Here is a 20609-nt window from a genome sequence, read left to right on the forward strand (position 1 = left end):
TACTGTATTATTACACTGCAGGCATTCAGAGAGGAAAATGCATAGATGGCATTATTTGGAACCAGCGGGCAACGTGTTCAAATTAAACAAGGCTAATGGTGGGCAGCTATTCACAGCAAGTAAAGCCAATTTCCATTTTGTTCTGAGCACACTTCTCTAGAAGGCGCTTTATAACGTCAGTTCATGGACACTGATACAGTATTTACCCTTCTGTGACTTCTGTTGACCTCTATCAGGAACCCTCTGTTCTCTAACGCTCGACTGTCGCAAATAGCAGCAGTAAATACGCATTTAAATTAATACAGACAAAATATAGAACAAAATCATGAAAATAGGAAGTAATCCAATGATATATTGGATTACACTGACAACATTTAATTATATTTTCGAACGACATCTGTGTATGAGAACTACGGTATGAAGATAAGTTTAGGAAAAAACTTAACTTAATACAATTAAGCAATTTCCCAGCTTGGGATAAATAAAGTATATCTATCTAAAAAATTGTGGTCGCAGTTAAAAAACGCAAACAGTAGCTGTTGTGACACTATCCACACCCTCACCTCCTCTTCACTACACAAAGCGCACACTACTTCTTGCACCACCACTGAATGCTGACATTGTACATAAATTGTGAGATGTAAAATCATTTGATATTAGCGTAGCATCTGGGTGGTTTTTCACATGTGGAAAATCCCCCTCTTGTATTAATGCATTAGGATGAGGTGAAAAAGCACAACAGAGGGCAGGATTTCAGTAGCTACTCTTTAATCAGTGCTAGTTTATTTCATTATCTGAGCTCCAGCCCAAACCTGTCCATACAACAAGGTCAACACCGTCTAATTATATCTTCTTTAGTAAATAATACACATTGTTCATGATCATGTTTCGTAATCAATCAGTTATAACTCAATTGCAACATCACAAGATACTCATTGTAGGAAACTATGGATTGCAGCATAATAAATATGTGTCCCACATGCCACATTGTCCGGTGGTCATGTTTTGGGTCGTTAACCCTCCCCCCGGCACTCTCTGCTCGGCTTGACATCACTGACCACATCTTGCTCTCTCCCTGCAATTTCCCTCTAATGAGCTTTAGGAGCCGGAGAAGAGGGAGCTGATGGAGAGGCTGATTAAAGACAAGCTGCTCCTGCTCGAAAGGAAAACACCATTTCATATTCCCACTGACGAAAACACACGCACAAACACACACGGACTCATGAGACATGCACACATTCAAATGCACGTACACACATATAAGAGCTTCAACGCACGTTCGCAGAGACCCACCAACGCAGACTGAATAATTCACTAAGACCAGACCTTGGGGGCTTTGCAGTCTGCCAGTTTGTGTGTGTGTGTGTGGTGTGTTTGTATGTGTGTGCGAGCGAGTGTGTTTGTGGACGTGAGTGTGTGTGCTTGGAATCTCCTTGAGTACGCTGCGTGGGCGGATAAGGAGGGAAGCCCATGTGTTAGAAGCACAAGTCAACACACCAGCTCTGTGCCTGCAAGCTACAGAGTAAAGAGACAGCGAGTGAGATTAAGGAGAAAGGAGAGAGAGAGGGAGATGAATGGAAAAATGAGAAAGAAGAAAAGATGACAGAGACAAATGTTGGGAGAAAAGGAGAAAACAGAGAAACAGATGCATGCGACTGGTTGGGTTACTCTGACAGGCTGAAGAGATTTTTTGTCTCTACCCTTTTCTAACTGTGCGATTGCCATGGAAACTGAAGATTTGACACATGCTAAATTCTCAATCACAGAGAGCTGACAGTCACGATGAATTCAGACTACATGTAGGACCCTTTATATGCTAGATCAGTGTCCAAAAGCACACTGGTTATTCTCAGATTTCTGCAGTAATCACAGTCGCAGGCTGTAGATACTGGATTACTAACTGATTTATGCTGCAGCATAACAATCCATTGTAGTATTTGCATTGAGTAAGCCATAGCTCTGGCTGTTTAACCTAGAAAATTCATCAAAAATCGTCCAAAGCCCTTGCTGATTCGACTGTGCATTCCTCTTGAGAACTGCTTGCATCTATAGAATACACATTTTTTCACTTCAATCTCTTATGCAAGCTGAAACGACCGGGTTTGGATAAGAGACTATATTTGAACAGACTGTTGGATGAACAAATCATTTATTATGAAAGAGGAACAGCATTCTTTGTGATGTTAAGTCTTATTTCTGTTTACTGAGGGCAAATTGATTGTATGTGGAGATTCTAAGTCAGGGTGGGTGTGCGATGGGCTCACCAGTATCCCCCATTGAGTGAATCAGTACATGGAGAACATGGAAAGAACGGCTCTGAACTCAAAGGAACAACACCAAGTCATTCAGATATGTGGACGACACATGGGTAAAAGCCAAGAAGTGCAAGCCTTCACGGAGCACATTAATGCAGTGGACAAGAACATCAAATTCACTCGAGAGGATGTCAAGGACATGAGTTTGCCTTTTTTGGACTGTGATGTCCACATTGGAGAGAACAGGCGCCTCCATGTTGGGGTTTACAGAAAACCCACTCACACAGACCAGTACCTCCTTTTCGACTCACATCACCTACTGGAACACAAACTAGGTGTTATCAGAACACTAGGTGTTATCAGAGAGTGTTTCAAACCTGGTAACACTCTCAGACAAAGGCTGTTGCACCCCAAAGACCGGACACCTCACACTCAGAAGAACATTTTTGCCTTTACAAGAAAGCTCATAAAATAGGACCATTCAGCTTCTACAACACCCCACATTTTTCAAATGCTCATGACCTTCACCAGCAAATGAAGTCATTCGTCAAGTGACATAAGTATGAAACTTAAGTCATCCTAATATATGTGGGAAAGATTGCAGCCTCTATTTCTGTTCAAAGACACTCTCTTTGTTCTTTTTGAGAGTCCTGGGATCTCAAACGCCACTCCAGTCTTCCTTTCAATGCCTTAAGATCTAAGAAGATCTCCTGAAGATCTCACAAACACGCTGGTGACCACTGATTAGCTGTTCTTACAGTTCATGCACGTAAAGGAGGCTCACTAGGATGCTTCTGGTGGTCCCTGTTGATTTAGCAGAGCCTGTCCTGGTTTTAAGTCAGGACAGGGAATTTGGCAAGGAGACAACTGAAGTAACTCCATTCGTTTATTTTTTAAAAAATACTATTCCCAAGATCAGAAGTTAACTTTCAAACTCACACATATGTGTTGTAAAGCAGTATTTCCTCACCTTGCTCCACTGGGCTGAGCTATAGAGAGCTCCAGAGAAACAATGACTAGAAATAACACAGTCCATTGAGTCACACTGGATGAATTGCAAGGGGGTGTTTCCAGCTCAATACGAGTGTTTTCTTAGCAGCTATCAGATCTAAAAAATACAACTCGTCTGAGGGAAAGTGATGAGTCATCATTTAAAAGTAAAGCCTTTTGTATAATAGTAATACAAGTCCTAATAACATGTGGAAACACATTTGCTATTAGTGAGCAAAAGCTATTCACATCAGGAAATTCCCACATTGCATGTACGTTAGTTTCCACGTCTTTAGGGAAAAGAGGTGACCAAGTAAAATCTACGGGTAAATTTCAGTTTGGCAACGCTCCCTTTCTAAACCCTGAACCATGTGAGAGTGAGCATCACAGGACCGAGATGAAACAAAATGCGTCTTATTGTCTGGAAAACTGTCCCACTGAAATGTGCTTGCATTTTTATAGCAACAAGACTTGTATTAATCAAAAGTGCAGGAGCAGACTGTCCAGTCACACTGCGGTGATGTGATTTAAATGCATTCTGCCTCCACTCTTAAACCCATAGATGCAGCCTATCTTTCTGCCCTCAGCCTCATCACCATCCTAACAATATTTATGATATGAGAAAGTTGGGTGACAGTCATTAGCAGTCAGAGGAGAAAGACACTGCATTCTGTTTATCTATAAAACACTTCTTGGCAAACTACCTGAGCATGTCTCATGTCCTCTTAACTATAAATCCAGTTCACCCGAGGTCCCGGGACTATTTGGTCCTCCAGGATCAACATGTCAGTTCTAAAATACTATGGACCACACAAATGGAACAACCTGCAGAAACGAGACAATCTGATCCCTTTAAATCAATTAAATCTCTTTTGGTAGACTTTGGTCTGTTTATTGTAAAATCTTTTGATTTAATTTGATTTGATTTGATTTATTGTTTATTTAGCAGGGACAGTGCACAATATGTATTTTACCAGATATGGCTAAAAGCTTATTTTCTGTATCATTGTGCACCTCTATTGTTTCATATATTGTCATTTTTAGATATATTTATATATGTTATGTGCTATCAGGACATCATTGAAAGCAGAGATACTATCAATGGGCTTTCCTGCTTAAATAAGGGTCATGTATTTATTCAAAATGAAAATGCTGCCAAAGCACAATGTGCCTCTCCAAAATGTACTCGTATTTCTGTCCCATTAGAGATGCTGGCTGGACACTGTTGGCAAGACAGAAGTGTCCAGTGCTGGAGAATTGCTGATGTCATCAGTGTGAGACCGCTGACAGGAGGAAGGGCTGTCCTGTCATGTTTTGACAGGCCAAGCATTCTTTTCTGTCCACACAGAGGTCCATTTTGGAGAAGTTTCCAAACAGCGCAAAGAAACATTTACTGAACAGAAAGCATTGACAAAAATACCTGCTAGCATATTTTCCCCTGTGTCAGCACGCATCATGGGAGACACCGTACATATTGTGGCAATTACATGAGGAAAAACAGGCTGACATTACGACAATTATGACAAATACTCCACATCTTACCTCACAGGGAGTCAAGAGTTTAGTTTTAGATCATAGTTGCACTCACATCTAATCAGTATTTGGATTTTTGCTCAGTTGTCCTCATGCTTACTTTAATCACACAAGTAGTATTAAATGTTAAATTGTTTTTGTTAAAACCAGCATCACTTAAATGCTAGTTAATGATTGAAACTAACTAGTTTACAGGTGTTGTCCCTCCATATGTGAAAGTAAAGATGTTTATAGCTGTTCTGTGGTCAGGTAGAAATGCCCCTTGATAAAGCCTACTGATATCTGGAAAAGTTCGTGGGTTGACTTTGGTGTAGTGGTCACATTTGGAACTGCAGGTCACATGACACCTATTCGTTATGAGCCTCAAAGACCTTCAAAATAAATCGATGCATCGCAGAATCACACATGAGTTCCAATACACAGCAGGATTGAAGAGGCAGGTAAGAAGTGGGAGAAAGTTTTTCAGTCAATGTGCTGACAGAGCAGCTTTCATTCAAACATGGGCCACCATGTCTGTTTTCTTAATCTACTGTTAAATGCACCGGCGGTATCTCTGCTGTAGGTTCCTTAAAACAGTTTGAATGGAATTGAAAACATGATGAGGAACAAATGCAATGTGAAGGTCACCTGACTCAAAGCTTGGATCCCTCCCGCCACATAGTTTGGGATTCAGTCATGCGACGTGCCACTTTTCAGAGAGTACACACCGGTCCAGTCCCCCAACAGTCGTTAAGAGTGATAATCCCATAAGCGCCGCAATCCTTAATGGGCTGTTTCGCTCCGAAGTGTCTCAGGGTACAGTGTGTACAGCGTCTCCCGCTGCCTTAACGAGGTTATGCAGATTTATGCAAATGAGGTCTAATCCCTGGGAAGCTGGGGACTCCGTGGTCTTTAAGTCGGTTAGCTGGCCTTTTCTGTGCCGCCGCTCTTGGGGTGGCAGAGGAGTCATGGTGAATGAGAGAGGGCGTCGGAACAGGTGGAGACAAAGAGAGGGCGGATGAGAGAGGCGCGATCAAGTTTTAGAAGAAGAGGGAGAAGGGAGGCTTGATGAATGGGAGGACGAGAGTGAAAGGGCAGCTGCCAGGAGATAAAGGAGTGACAAATAGAGGTACAGGCAGAGGGCTGAGGGGAGAAGGACAGGAAAATATGGGGAGCTACCACAACGATGGACTGCAAAGGACAGGAGGTGATAATAGGAACTCCCACACACTGTAACTGATGAGCCATAAAGACTTGAGCATACTGATCACAACACCCATATTTAAAGATGATGCATTTATTTTGACTGGGCAAGATTATAATTAAGACAGCTATTGTTCTTAGTATGCTGTATTTCAAAACGTCCTTCCTGTAGTGGACTGTGCTGATGCTTTTTACCATTTCATACCAACATTGTAAATATCAGATGCACCACACACCCATCCACCACCCTCCCCCCGACACGGCAACATGAGCAAAAAGTCACTGCATTTTATTCCCAATGTTGCAAATGGTTCGTGGATACTTCAAATATTGTGACATTGTAAATTGAAAGCTTTGGCATTTTTTGTTTTTGCCTCATAATCTACACAGACTTGTATTAGAAGCCAAAAGTAGACAAAAATGGCCAGAGAATTAATCAGTCAGTGCACTTTTTCACAGTTTTCACAGTTTAGGTTTACTGCATTTTCATCATTTTCTTTGCATTTAGTTTGAGGGAAGATGCTGCCCTGTTCGCACCTTTCCAGTACATCAAAGCATCCTGGCTGCCTTGCAGTCCTTGAGCTTCACCTGACAAGGTGCTGTTGATGCATTCAAGCTTGTCTCATCTTTTCAGCGTAGCAAGAAAAACCGCAGCAGAGACGGAGCGTTTGATGCCTTCGTCTTTGGGGCAAGCGTTTTTATAAAGACGCAGCCAATTAGAAGCTGATGATGTGGCGGGAGCCGTAACTCTCCGGGAGACGCTTCTAACGTGTGTCGTGATCTGAGAGAGCAGACAGGAAGCTCATCTTTCTCTCAATCACTGCGCAGTCACGAACACTCATTCCGACTTTGAAAACACTTTTTCAGAAGTGTTTTTGTAAAAGCTGGTTTCAGGGCATCTGCAGCTTTTCAGAAGCTCAGCTTTGTCACAGGGGGGCCAGCACGCTCCCGGCTTTATCGAATACAGAGAACACTCTACTGCATTAACCGGTAAACTTCATCATGATGAAATCAGAATGCAATCCAGCACAGCTAATAAAGGAAAGAAATAAAAACCCATAAGACTCCAGCATTTGGTCTCCGTTAGTCAATTTTCTCCGCACGGCCAATGTTTTCCTCATTTGATCTTTATCAATCACGTCATGTTACATGTAACCTGATATTACATGTTTTATGTTCTGTAGCCAACTCACATGTGGTGCATTCTTTTAGGTGTATTTCTGGACAATAATATCACTAAATATGAAATGTCAGATGCAGCTGAATGTTAACAAGCTGCCCTTTTCAAATACCACTTACACAAAACGTGACTCATTCCAGGCCTCAAACTATGGCAGTTATTTCATCTTCATGATGGCTTCTTCAGCCAGGGTGCCAACTAGGACACCGCACACTAAATCAACAACTCGTGTATGAATTACACCTCGACGGTCTGCAAGAAAAACAGTCAGCATGAATATTTAATTTCCACCAGACGATTAATTATTATGTAATATCATATTTTAATATTGCATAAAATACACATTATAGCTAAGCTGCAGACTTGTGTGCTGTGGTTTTCATTCTAGTTTCAGCTGTGAGCTCACATTTGATCACAGAATTATACTCGCAGACTGTTGCTAAAAAATATTCAATCAAGTTCGATTTTGATGTCAAAGCGAACTTCATGCACCTTGTATGTGAACCTGATTCCCTCCCAGTAGCTAAATATCAATATGCAAATTGTTAATACAGCAAATCTGAATAGTTTGCATGGCTGAACATATAATTTGACCAAATTCTAACAGCCTTCTATGGACGTGATTTCTACAATAATATTAATGTTAATATTACTATTAATATGTAAAGAATCATTGTGCTCCACTGAACAGGTAGCCAAGAAAGACTGATGACTCGAGGGTCACATGTTCAATTCTCTCACCAGCTACAGCACGCATCCTTGTCAAAGCATCCTGGACGAGAAGCTGAACTGCTGTGTGAATCTGTGCCTATTTTTATAGTTAGAATAATAATCCAAAACCCCTGCGGAAGGAAGTGTCTCAGGTTTTGGACTAAATGTTCCCTCTTGGTTCACGACCAAAATAAAGCAATAAATTCTGAATTATAGCCCAGGTTTATGTGTTTATGAATGACTTTTTTTGACTGGAGGATCACTGGTTCAAATCTGAGAAGCAGCTGGGGCGATGAGGGTGGTCGCAGCGAGTGAAACACGTTGTTCCCTTCTTTAATAACTACTGACACGCATGTGTGCTCTCGAGCAAAACAGCAAACCCATAAAAAGGACTGTAGTGGTCCTGGGCAGCTCCCAGTTATGCTGCAAACATGCCTGAAAATGTAAGAATAGGACCATGTTGTTTGCTCATTTTCATTTTTGAACATCTATTGAGGCTCACCTACAGCACTTCATTTAAGATGACACAGACAAAAGACTAAATATAAAGCCAACAAACTAATCCTACTGAGACTCAGTCCACTCATATACTACTGTGGAAGACAAGTGCTGAGACAGACAACCTTCTTATTAGCTTATTTTTTTACGATGACGAAAATAATAGTTTTTCATATTCAAAAAAATGATCTAGACAAACACAATTTAAGTTTGATTATTTGACTAATTTCAATGTAGTTAGTCATGATTTTCTTAGTGAGACATTAAATCTACGGTATTTGACAAGAGTCGACAAGAAACATGTCTGAAAAATAGATTGCATGGTTGTCGCACTAACATCCCAAACTGCTATTAGCAGGAAAACATAGCTTTCCTCCTCTGACTCAGAATAAATCTTAAATAAATGCAAGGGAAAGACAACACATTTTCTTTCTTTTTTTTTTGCTCGACTACAAGAACAACATGTAAGTCTGCATGATCTTCTATCTTCTATCTTCTATCATCTTGCACCTCCTCACAGACGTTACAACACTTCGGGGGTATGGCAGCTATGGAGATGCTAAATGGGGAATGAAAGAAGTGTGACTGGCTGCTTGTGTTTCCTCCTGATCAGCAGTGTTCTCATTTTCACTGACACAAATCTAACAAAGTCATCTCCGCTGCATACCTCCCGCTCACTACGACTGCCACTCTTTAAACCTGCAGGACAGAACTACTATCTCCCCTTCCTGCAGTGAACGTAATGACACGAACACGGCCGCTAATGCCGCCAGAGGCTCCGCCATACTCCCATACGACTGCTGTAGCCTACTCTGTCACTATGGTTGCTCCCCACTTGAGCTCTGGCAAACCAATCACCGCTGGTTCATGTACAATGCATCACTACCGGTGCGTCAGCATGGGAAAGATTTAAAAACTCTGTGTTACTACAGATATTTACCTGGTGTTGATAGGCTTAATCAGCATTTTGTGCACTTGTTTGACAAGGGCCTGAGTGTAAAGGATGTTCATTTATATATAAAAGTCCTGCACTACAGCTTTAAGAATGAATAAATTGCAATTCCACTAAAACATGACTTTAATTTTAATGCCACAATTAAGACCCGGGTACTTGTGTGATAGGCAGGCTTGGGTATTGTAGCCCAGATGAAGGTGCTCATTATCAGGTCTGAAGGAGGAAAATTCACGTCTTGTGTCACCTTAACTTCTTAATTGAGTTTGATTAACACCAAATAATCTAGTTTCAAGCTCACTTATCTTGAATAATTTCAGTGTCATTATTTATCTGAACTCTTTCACACTAGTTTCCTGGTCACAGTGTTTTCTAATGGCCTGATCTTATGTCAGAATATCCATATACAACACACACAATGCCTTCCCTCTCAGCACCCCTCAGCAGGTGCCATGCTGCCCGGTTGGATGCGTGCCCATTTGAGATCAGAAGGCGGTTAGGCATGGCAGCACAGTGGGCATCTGGTGGGCACCGGAGAGGTGGAGAGAGGGGAGGAGGGGCGGAGAGAAAACAGGTTGTCAAATGAGACAAAGAGCAGACGGAAGAAAGGAGCGAGGTGGAGAGAAAGAGCAACGAGAGAGGAGAGTGTTTACAAGCTCCAGGAGTTTACAAGTTTGCGTGTGCGCTCGTGTCTCTATGTGTGTTCTTTTGTGTGCCCACTTGGTAACGTGTGGGTGTGCGACAGAAAGGGAAGAAGACAGGAGAGGAGACAGAGAGGGAGACAGTGTGTGCGCGAGAGACAAGTGGTTTCACACCAATAAAGTGCAATCATGAGGCACTGACTCACTCCTGACCTCAGCACCAGTGTAGCAGTGTTGCTGTGTTTACACCCTCCCAGTGAAACAGATGGAGCAGAGAAATAAAGTGAACCGCCGGAGAAGACCCTCAGTCCTGTATTTATTCCGTCCTGTGCAGCAAAGCAACTGGGAGAATTTATGTAGAAGAATTTCGCTCCCGTTTGATTTTCTCAAGGACGAATATGAAGCTGCAAAAATGCACGGTAGGGAAAAAGCTAACGCTCAAATGTCTCCTCGCAGCCTAATCCATGTATGAAAGCCATATGTTGCTGTGTATGTGCGTGTGTGTGTATGTGTGTATGAAACGCATGCACTCAGCAGCACTTAAATGTCTTTTCACAGAAGCACAGAAGGCATCTCTTCCTCCCTACACTGGGAACATCAAGGCTCTGCGCCTTACGCAACGCTGAGCCGGGCTCATCAAAGCACGAGGAAGCACAGAAGCACTGAGCTCCAAACGTTCAGGTGGACGACCTGCTGCTGGGGGCAAACACGCCGGTTTGACTGACGTGAGCTGCGGAGGAAAATTATGGAACGCTGAAGCCAGCAGAAGCTTCATGTTTCTTTTCTAAAATGTATACATGCTACATTTTGCTAATAAATGGCATTGGTAGTGGTGGAATAATGTAAATCTACAAGTCTACAGAATGTTATTCTGTAATCCTAGATCAGCATTTCTGTTTTGCAGTTCTTTATATTTCTGCCTCTACATTGCCACTGTTCTGTCTGCTCTACATGTACAGTACATTTCTGTCCATCCTGAAACAGGGACTCCCTCCTGCTGTGCCTCCTGAGGTTTCCTCAATACCTCCTGTTAATTCACAGCCATGTCAGCGTTTCGTGGCAAAATAAAATCATGTTCATCGACGTTTGGTGAACCCTGACACGCAAATTTAATGAAAGGTAATGCTATAGAGTCCAGAATGACTGAAGCAATGGGCTATTGTGTGTGTTGTATTTGCTAGAGTATAAACTGCTCCACAAATAAAGTATTTGGTTTGCAGTTGCAGTTGCAGCTGTGGTACAAATACATCTTTTAAAAACTGTGAATGTATTCTGCCTTTAACAACCAAGCAAACTGAAAATTGACCCTTTTTTTGCTTGGTCAGCCTTTTCCCATCTTTGACAACTCTTAATTGAACAAAATGAGCTATCGTGACTGAGTAGCAATAGCACGGTACACCCCAACTAGTGTGTTAGTTAGCTCACCAAGTAATCCTGCCACTCGTGTCTCCTCTAACACCATCTATTTCCTGAATTTCACTGGGCTGCTTTTCATGGCCCTTTACCTTGTATTAAAAACAACAGAGGGTGCCATATGTTAATGAACAGATTGCAAAGCCCTCAGGGACAAACTTGTGATACATAAACCTTGACTTGTGCTGGGGAACACTCCTGATAACCCAAACAACACCTCCCCAAAACTGGTTGTTTTATGCAGATGTTGGCCATTTATTGTGAAAAGCCTCTTGTCTGTGGCACTCAGCTCCAAGCCCATTAGTTCTGAGTGAAGACAAAAGTCTTGGTCATGAATTTATTGTCGATATTCGTCTGTAGGACAGCTAAGCTCTGTAGTTTTCACCAAACTTCACTCAAACAGGAAAAATTAGTACATTTGTGTGGAGCCAATTTCAACTGTGAATTATTACACTTTTGGTGTGTTGGTGAGTATTTCCAGCAACAGGATGGTGGCTGGATTGACTCAAAACAAACTACTGCATGTGTGTGTTTGTGAAAACCGGATCTGATACAGCTCTCATCCCCTTGGAGGAATAAGACCAATCAGGCTTTGGATACACACTGAACACTTATTTGTCGTCTCCTCTTCTACATTTATCACTTCATTGAAGAAGCCGTGCCTCTAATACCTTCAGCAGCTCCCACCTGGTTCACTCTCACTAGCCCAAAACTAGAGCCAATCACTTGTCAGCATGCACTAAGTTATCAGAATTAGCTGCACCTGGGGTAAACAGATTATGTGTATTGTATCAGTGAACATCTAATATTTTTAAGATGGAGAATGGAAAATGACCTGCAGCTCAGTACTACTGTACCTTTCCTGCTGAGTGTGTGTGTGTGTGTGTGTATAAGGGTGAGTGGGTGTGTGGGTGCGGGAGTCAGGGGGGCAGTTGCCATGGCGATGAGGTGTTTGTACTTCAGCTGGAGAATGGTAACATCCTCCCCAGAGGACAGTGGCTTTGAGGCTTGTAATTGGGCAAAGTCTTCTCTAAGGAGCGCGAACAGACCGCAGCACATGACCCAAAAGGTTGCTGTGACCTCATATCGGGGCCAAATATGTTGTTGGTTGTTGTCAAGGAGGCGCACAATCTGTCCGTGCAGTCTAATCTGTGTGGAGCGGCATGGCTATGAAACATGGAAGGCACAGTACATAAACAGAGAGGTATACATTCACAAGGGATCGGTGTAAGTAAGCAGAGTAGGTCTGAAGTCAGGGGATAATGGCACAGAAAATATCTGAGCTGGAAACCACGAGGGCTACATTTCCACATATGTTTGAGAACTGGTTCCAATGCATGCCGCTTCTACTGATCTGAGTAGTTTTTGTTTCAAAAAGGTGAAATGTAATCACGTTTATTTCTTTTGGTCCACATCGACAAATTCAGAACAGGCGAGGCAACGGTGAGTGTTGTCCCCAAGAATTATGCATTCCCTGTCGAGGCCATTTGCAAATGAGTGTGCCTCCAAAACAAATAGCGCACCCTTTGGCCAATCAGTGCAGTTTCGGGATGTGGCATTTTGGAGAAATGAGAAGCAATTTTGTGGAAATCTGATTATCTTATATTGCACACGTTATTTTGAATATGTCAAATTGGAGCAATAACACAGATTATTCCCGAAATTGAATGAAATACTGATCAGTGGTATAGACGACATTTTGGGTAAGAAGGCCTGGAGCCAATCACTGCCTGCTTTGAAGGCGTGACTAAGCCTGGTTCAGACTACATGATATTTGTCTCTTAAAATGATTAGGGGAGACTATAATAATAATAGAATAATAATAATTGCTGTGATTTGACTGAGACACATGACAGACTACATGCTGGTCCCAGACCAATCATAGCTTGCCAACTTTCACGACCTACATGATGTCATCGTGAAGAAGGTGTTAGGGGATGACTTGGGTGCTCTGTGCTCCTATTGGTTAACATCATGGAGCCGATCGAGGAAGGCAGAAAAATTCTGACACTCTAGTCTTTTTGTTGGGCGTCCCAGCTGCAACGCTGGCTGTGTTGCTAATATGATATACACATATACACGTGTGTGTGTGTGTGTGTGTGTGTGTGTGTGTGTGTTTGCACAGTGGTGTTTATACAAGTCTGTGTATTGATTTAGTAAGGCCCTCCTACTGAGATTGGTCAATTTTCCATGTCAGCAAAGACCACACTCCTCATTGACTTTCCTGTGGTGGACACACCAATAATCTCCATGCAAAACAGCACTGACCTCTTGTTCGTTTCTGTCTAAGAATCCAATAAACAGCTGTATCATAGAAATCAATTTCTAACAGCTACTGCACATTACTGTCCAGTCTGCCTGTTACATCTTTGAGTTGTATACATCCTTTGGCTGGATCAATGCACTTTATAGTGGCTGGTAAATGTGACCCCATGCATCTCTATATACAGCACTTTGTCTTAAACTATCCATGATATTTGATTCGATGGTTTGAGTGAAAGCTTGATCCTGATTGGCTGCTCCATTCTCAGTAATTAATGGACACCTTTTAACATTCTAAATTACTGCACAGCTAAAATGAGTAACCATGGCAATTCATTACAACAAGCTAGCATCTAATTGGAACAATGAGTGACTTCAACATTTATTTTAACCTGTTTGAAGAAAATAACAACTTTGATGACTGGGATGCAGCTGAAGAAAGAAAAATGTAACAGAAAAGGGAGAAACATCACAAGGAGATAACACCAGGGGAGGGTTAAATCAAATAGGAGATAAAAAAGACACGATCAGCACACAGACAAAAAACTAACAACAATGAAATGGGCAGACTTCCTCATGTAAAAGCCAGTGGACTCCTACTTCGAAAACACTGCCGATGCCAAAAGGTGTGAAGTTGCTCAGCAGGGGAGCACACAGCTCACCTTGTCCTGGGGGGATGCACAGCTACAAACCTGCAGTACCACATGTACACAGGTTTTCTATGGGTTTTGACCTTTCATCTGCACACAAACACAGTTTTACATCACTGAAAACAGACCTAAACCAACTCCCAGGGTGACGGTGTGCAGAAAGATTTGGTTTGCAGTTTTTGGCTTGTGAGGACAGAGCGTGAGGTGATTTCACTGCCAGTGTCGCCGGTTTGGGACGAGACACGGGCACAAAATTGTTAATTGATTGATTTTAATGATGGCGAAGATGGGTCATGCCTTTGTCATAGCAGGATTCATAACAGGAGTCCAGCCAAAAAAAAAAAGAAATCCTGATCCTTCCTGCTGCTGTGGTGGCCAATCAAACACATTCAAGCTCACATTCCCGGTAGATTACTTTGTAACTGTGATCACAGTAACAGATAAAAAATATGTCATCGTGATAACTTTCCAGAGTTCTAACATCCTGTCTCAGAGTCTTATAAACCACTCTGCAGTGTTTTGGCATTTGATAAGGCTTCAGACTCCAGATCCATTACTAAAACTGGCCTCCTGGATCTTTTTTCATCGTGTTACTGCAACTTGTTTTAACGCCAGACTGCTTTTTCAGTCTGAATGCTCACTAATTGAAAAACTGTCAAACTGTCAAAGAAAGGCTTCATATTGTTTGTGGGACTCTTTGTGCGTAACTCAGTAAAACTGACTGTAAAACTGCAATATGTTTATTTCCCTGGAAAAACAGTCAGGAAAAGGTGGCACGCCCTTTTGGTAGAACGAAAAATCCAAAGAATCGACTAACCAATGTGCTGTCACACTGCAGCAAGACGCCTTTATCACAGCATATATATGACAGCAGTGAGCGTGCTGCAGGGTCAACGTCCAACATGAATCTCACCAAAATGGTCATAACATGAGGTGATTTTTTTTTTTTAACCACTGGAGTGCTAAATTTTACTCAATTTATTTTGTGGAAAGAAACACACTGCAGCTCTTTTTAAATGAAATTCAGTGCGGGAGAAGCAACTATTTTTTCCGTAAGAACATTTTATAAATGAAGTCCCAGAGCTGGTTGATTAAATTGTCACTGTGTCACAGGAACATTTACAACAGGATTTCTCTGTCCTGTCACACAATATGCCAGATGGAAACGGTCTCCATGTGGTGTGTGGTGACAACAGATGCCCATAGTTTGCTCCTTAATCATCTCCTCCAAGGCTGAGCATCAAGTATCTGTGAGCCTGTGATCTCAGCACATTATTTTAAAAGCAATCCCGTCCTGGAAAAGAAATGGCTCTGCCACGAAAGCTCTACCATGAAGGCTGCTTTTTACACCCCTGCACCCTGAGACGCTTCCATCACGTACCGTAGCTGAATAAACAGGATCCTGATTGTTGTTCCGATTAAATTCACCCAGCCTCCATTACTGTAAAGGAGTGGAGTGTATGTCTGTGTGGAAGCTCACACCAGACTCTGCCTTTCACAAACACTAGTTTACTCAGCTGTGGATGTCATGAAAGGAGTGGGCTCACGTTTCAGAGACGAGCAGCGCTGGGGTCAAAGTGGATTCAGAGGAAGCTACGGGAAGAGCGGAATGAGGCCTTCGAGTTGTTCTGCAGAAACTACTCCGCAGGACTGGCAGATCTTTGTGCTGTGCCGAAGTTTAAATTTTGAGTTGTGTGTCCTTTTCTTCAACAGCTCTGGAATTAGAAAGGCTGGCTAAACAGCTGCTCGTGCCCACTGACGCTCCTCCTCCACGTCCAGCAGTTCATTACCCTCAGCCATTAGACACCATGTCATCACCATCCTCAGCACGCGTCGTTAGCCTGACAACAATCAATACAGAATGATTCTGAAGATATGAGTCACTGGGAAAACATTTGGAGAGCACTGATGTGAGGTTCTGTGCCTCTCAGTTGCAGGTTATGTCCCCCTGAAACGCTGAAGTGCCCCTCTCAGAAACAATCATCCGCCGCGCCGCCACACGCCGGACCGACGCAAATCTTCTCTGAAGATCAGCTGAAGAGACGAACGCGATGGGATGAGTCGGCAGCGTTCCAGTGAGCAGTAGAATATGTTCACCTTTGCAGGGTCATCCATGCTTATCAGGGGGGAGAAATAAGCACTGCGGGATTAATGTCAATTACCCAACTTCAACGTCAATTATTCAACTTGACTGCACTTGTGTGGAGTCGCTTTTCAGCACCTCTGAGTCAGGAAACTGTGTTTTTGCACCGAATTCACCCTATAACACCTCGGCTTAAGCCCTGCTGCTGCTGTGATTCTTGGGTGTTACAAATGCAGCAAAGCATCACTTTCTGATCCAAGCAGCCTTGTGAACTGCTCAACCAAGAGTATATGGTGAGTGGTGGAGGGCTCGAAAGGGTTATTTCATGAGCAAGTGTGGTAAAGATTTGTGTTTCGAGGTATATTTCACATCAGCTCACATCTACAGATTCATCTTATCTGATCCTGAGGGCAGTGAACGCCATGTAGATTCCTTAAAACTGCATTTAAATGCACAGTAAGTGTCTCTTGCATCGGTCGGTCAATGTAAGTGACCCACGTCCTCCACTCTTCCTCACACCACAGCTGCCATCTCCCTGGCCCTCTTCATCAGCTCTGAGGTGAGTTTCCACAGGAAGCGTGCCGCCGCGGCTGCTAAGGAGCGTTTGAAGTCTGGTCACACGTTCAGAGGTGGAAAAAATCATGAATGAGTCGCATCAAAGATAACGCCGCCGCAGGCAAGCGAGGACGGATGATGCCTGTGTGTTTTGAAATATAGGAGGCTTCAGATTTCACGCTGCTGGGCTCTATGAAAGATTTAGTAGCTCGGATTGTTTTTGTAGCTTATAACCGACTGCAGATGAATTGACAGGATATCTATTTCTTCTTTTAAAGTAAACAAAACTAAATATATAATAGCTTTTTGTCTGAAAAACATGTGTCTAGTGGAATAGGTTTAAGGTGCCCAGTAGTTTCTGTATAAAACCTGTTTTACACGTCCACACTGAGTCCATCCCACCTGAAGCACCTATGTGTGTTTTTGTTTGCAGATTGTTTTTTCTGACAAAATCAGTGGAGATAGCAGCAGCATGAGAGAGTCAGGCCGACATGAAAGCAGGAGAGGATCTGCAGAAACAAAGCTAATCTTCTTCTTGCACTGGATTGCTTTGGAACGCTCTCTTGGCCTCCAACCAGAGCGGATCCTGAATGACAGCTGTCTGTCGCAGCCGCAGGCTTCAGATCCATAAATAACAGACTCCAGCAGCTCAAACCAAGCTGCTCCTGCTGTGATGAATGAGGTGTGAAGTGAAGCCGCACTGATGTAGGTGAGTATGTTGTGACCTTTGAAGGGAAAAGTCGTGTTTTGATGAGGTTTTTTTATTTGATTGCTTCAGCCATCACACGTTTTCTCACCTCGGTTGCTGGAGCTGCAGCACTGTGTGACTTCTCAGAGCTACTAACCATGCATCAGCAAACATCATTACTGAGGCTAATTCTGGAAAACAAAATGTCAGCTGGGAGCCCACATCATCAGAATGCCATGTTGGAACAGCTACAGTCAACAAATCAATTAGGAAAAGTGAGCCTTAATGAGAGGAGAAAAGAAAAAGGCTGTTACAGAAATGATTTCACAGGCGGTAAGAAAACTGAGATCTTACTTTGACTGTCGAATTTCCTGATGATGGTGTCCAGGAAGGTGTTCTGCGGAGCCACATGGCCCCTCCGGACCGGCATCTTCGCTGCGGTGGCCCCCGGACTCTGAGAGACTTTGCGGGAGTTTTAATAATATCACAGCTCGTTTCCCCCCCGCAGCCGAGCGCACGATGCTCACTGCGCTGCCAGCATGGAGACCCAACGCTGACAGGTTCAGAGGCGGTAATCCGCGGGCCAAAGTTCCCCCAAGTTGTTCAGAGAGACGGCAGCTTCGTGGCAGACCTCGACACAAAGTGAGGACGGGAGAGTTGTGGAGAGGAGGCGCACTGTACGCACGGCAGAACTGAGCCGTTTCCAGCCTCCAGTTTCCAGGTTGAGAGGAACGAGGGTGTCTGTTTCTGTCCCCCGGGGGGAGGGCCGCCTGTCAGGTGATATTTCTTCCTGGTCTCACACTCGGAGGAGCGCGGCAGACCTCTCATCCTGCACTGCAGCCCGCTTCTGCTTCGCGGACTGGGCGAGCTTTCCGACGAGCGTCGCTGGAGCCATAGTTGGGGCGCTGGGCTGCGCGTTTTTCATCTGTTTCTCACTCCACCTCCTCTCTCTGCCTCTGAGTGTCTTTGTGCTTAACTGGGGAGAGGAGGAACACTGGAGACTGAGAGGAAACAGCAGAGCACAGATCCGCAGCTCGAATCGTCCTAGATGGGTGTTTTTGGAGGTGTTCTCTGTAGCTCTCCTCCTCCTCCTCGCTGTGCGCTCTGCCGGATGACTTCAGCTCCACCGGCGTCTAGCTGCGCCTCTTTTAACCCTTTGCTCATCAGGAGCGGGTGATGTAGATGAAGTAGAGGTGGATGCGCTCTAGGCTACCCAAATTCTCCTCATCAGCGAGGAAAACAGGTTCAACTACACCTGAGCTTCCCGAAGTGGGGCCTGGTGGCTGCTACAAAAACTCCAGTATCAATAACGGACTCCCCTGACAAACATTCATCATTTATTACAGCTGGTCTAAAATCAGCCCAGTTTGAAGCGCGTGTGATGCAGTAAACAGGAGACAGGCAGCTTCATCACACACCTGCTCCGAGCGGCTGCGGCCGACAGGTGTTCAGCTTTGGGCTGTTACCTGTCTTCCTGAATGGGAGGGATTCAGCGCGTCGTTACATGTACCTGCGCTGAATGAAGCGCCTCTCCGGCTGCTCCTGGATCAGTGAATTTTACGGGAACATGCTAAGGAAAGGCGGTTTTGATGCTGCCTTATTGTGTGTCTGGGTTGGATGGGGATTCACCACTCAGGCTGCTCAGCTACGTCACACCGCCGGGGTTCCCCCCTTCCGTCATGCCTGGGATGATGCCTTCACGAACAGTCGGATATTGTGGTATAAGCTGAAGTGCACGAAGATGATTGACCAGTGCTACTGAGACATATTTTATGCGCTTTCTTTTTGTATGAATGGTCCCTACATTGAGTGTGGTACATTGGATCAAAGGACTGTCATAGCTACTGTCGTAGCTTGCAGTTACGCATTTGGTGTCTGCAGCAGATGTTATGGACTAAATTTACCTCACACTACCACAAAAGACTGATACATCATCACTGTCCTGCAAATCCATGAGGTCAATTACATAAAAGACTTCTTGTGGTTTTCAACGAGGTCATGTTGTTTCTATTTTTCTTAGTGTTGCAGAATGCTTAAATAAAACCTCATCTCTACACACTGATAACGTTCTGTAACGCCTTTTAAACTATGTTTTAATTTGTGGAAAGATTGGCTCCATGATTAGAGTGATGCGTTGAGGGATAAAAGAAATGCTGTGGTTTATATTTTGATCTCCCTAGTCCTCGTGAGCTTCTGTGTAACATGGAAATACTAACTTGAGACCCTTCATGTTTCTGGTTGGAAACAGGAGAAGAGAGCAGTTTTTTTTTTTTTTTTTTACTTCATTTTGCAAATGAAGTAAAATGGATACATTGGCTGGCTCCTGTGTATAGCCTATATACTGTATAGAACATTTAATAATAAGCCAGCACTTAGCAAAACAGCTTGTGGGAGAACTTGTCTTTTACTGAATGCACTTGAAGGCAGCAGCAGACTAAGCTCTCCCCCTGTATGTCCAACAACCTCACGCTTTCTCAGTCCCTTTAAACCCACGACAGCAAGGTTTTGTACATCCGTCTCAGAGATGTAATGGGCCTTGACTGAGGAAAATCCCCGTGTTTTTAGTTCTGTTCGACACAGGCCTAAAGCAACACTGCTGCTCGCTGGATGCATTTATCAAAATGACCTGCACAGCAACCATCAGTGTTTTAATGATTGTTTAGACATGATGAATTGCAGCCTTGCAGTTGGACGAGGACTCAGGAGCTATCCATCAAAATGTGACATTTTGGTCTGAATTAAAAATGCAAAAAAAAAAAAAAAAAAAAAAAAAGAGCAATGTTTACTACAGCAGCTGAAAGCTAGAGGAGGCGTGCTGGTCAGCCTTCTTCTCTCAACTCCCTTATTTAGTCAGGAAAAGAGAGAGGGAGGAGGGGAGGACAGAGGAGACGAGGAGGGAGAGAGGGGAGGGCAAGGAGGGAAGAAAAAAGCAGACAGCTTCTTGTCATGGATGAGACAGATCCCAGCCTGTCAGACTCTTTCTGGATCCAAGTATAGACACACACAAGCACAAGAG

At 43.5% G+C, this 20609-nt stretch overlaps 1 protein-coding gene across 1 annotated transcript in view; it reads right to left on the reverse strand.

The window, feature by feature from the left end:
- The window catches only part of kcnh2b (potassium voltage-gated channel, subfamily H (eag-related), member 2b), a 225127-nt gene extending 207104 nt beyond the window's left edge, over positions 1–18023 (reverse strand). The window contains exon 1 of the mRNA XM_041961103.1: positions 17948–18023. Coding sequence (XP_041817037.1) covers positions 17948–18023 — 76 coding nt within the window. The remainder of the gene's footprint in view (positions 1–17947) is intronic.
- Between the last annotated feature and the right edge of the window lie 2586 nt (positions 18024–20609).

This window comes from Chelmon rostratus, chromosome 20 (genome assembly GCF_017976325.1).
Source record: "Chelmon rostratus isolate fCheRos1 chromosome 20, fCheRos1.pri, whole genome shotgun sequence".
Lineage (NCBI taxonomy): Eukaryota > Metazoa > Chordata > Actinopteri > Chaetodontiformes > Chaetodontidae > Chelmon > Chelmon rostratus.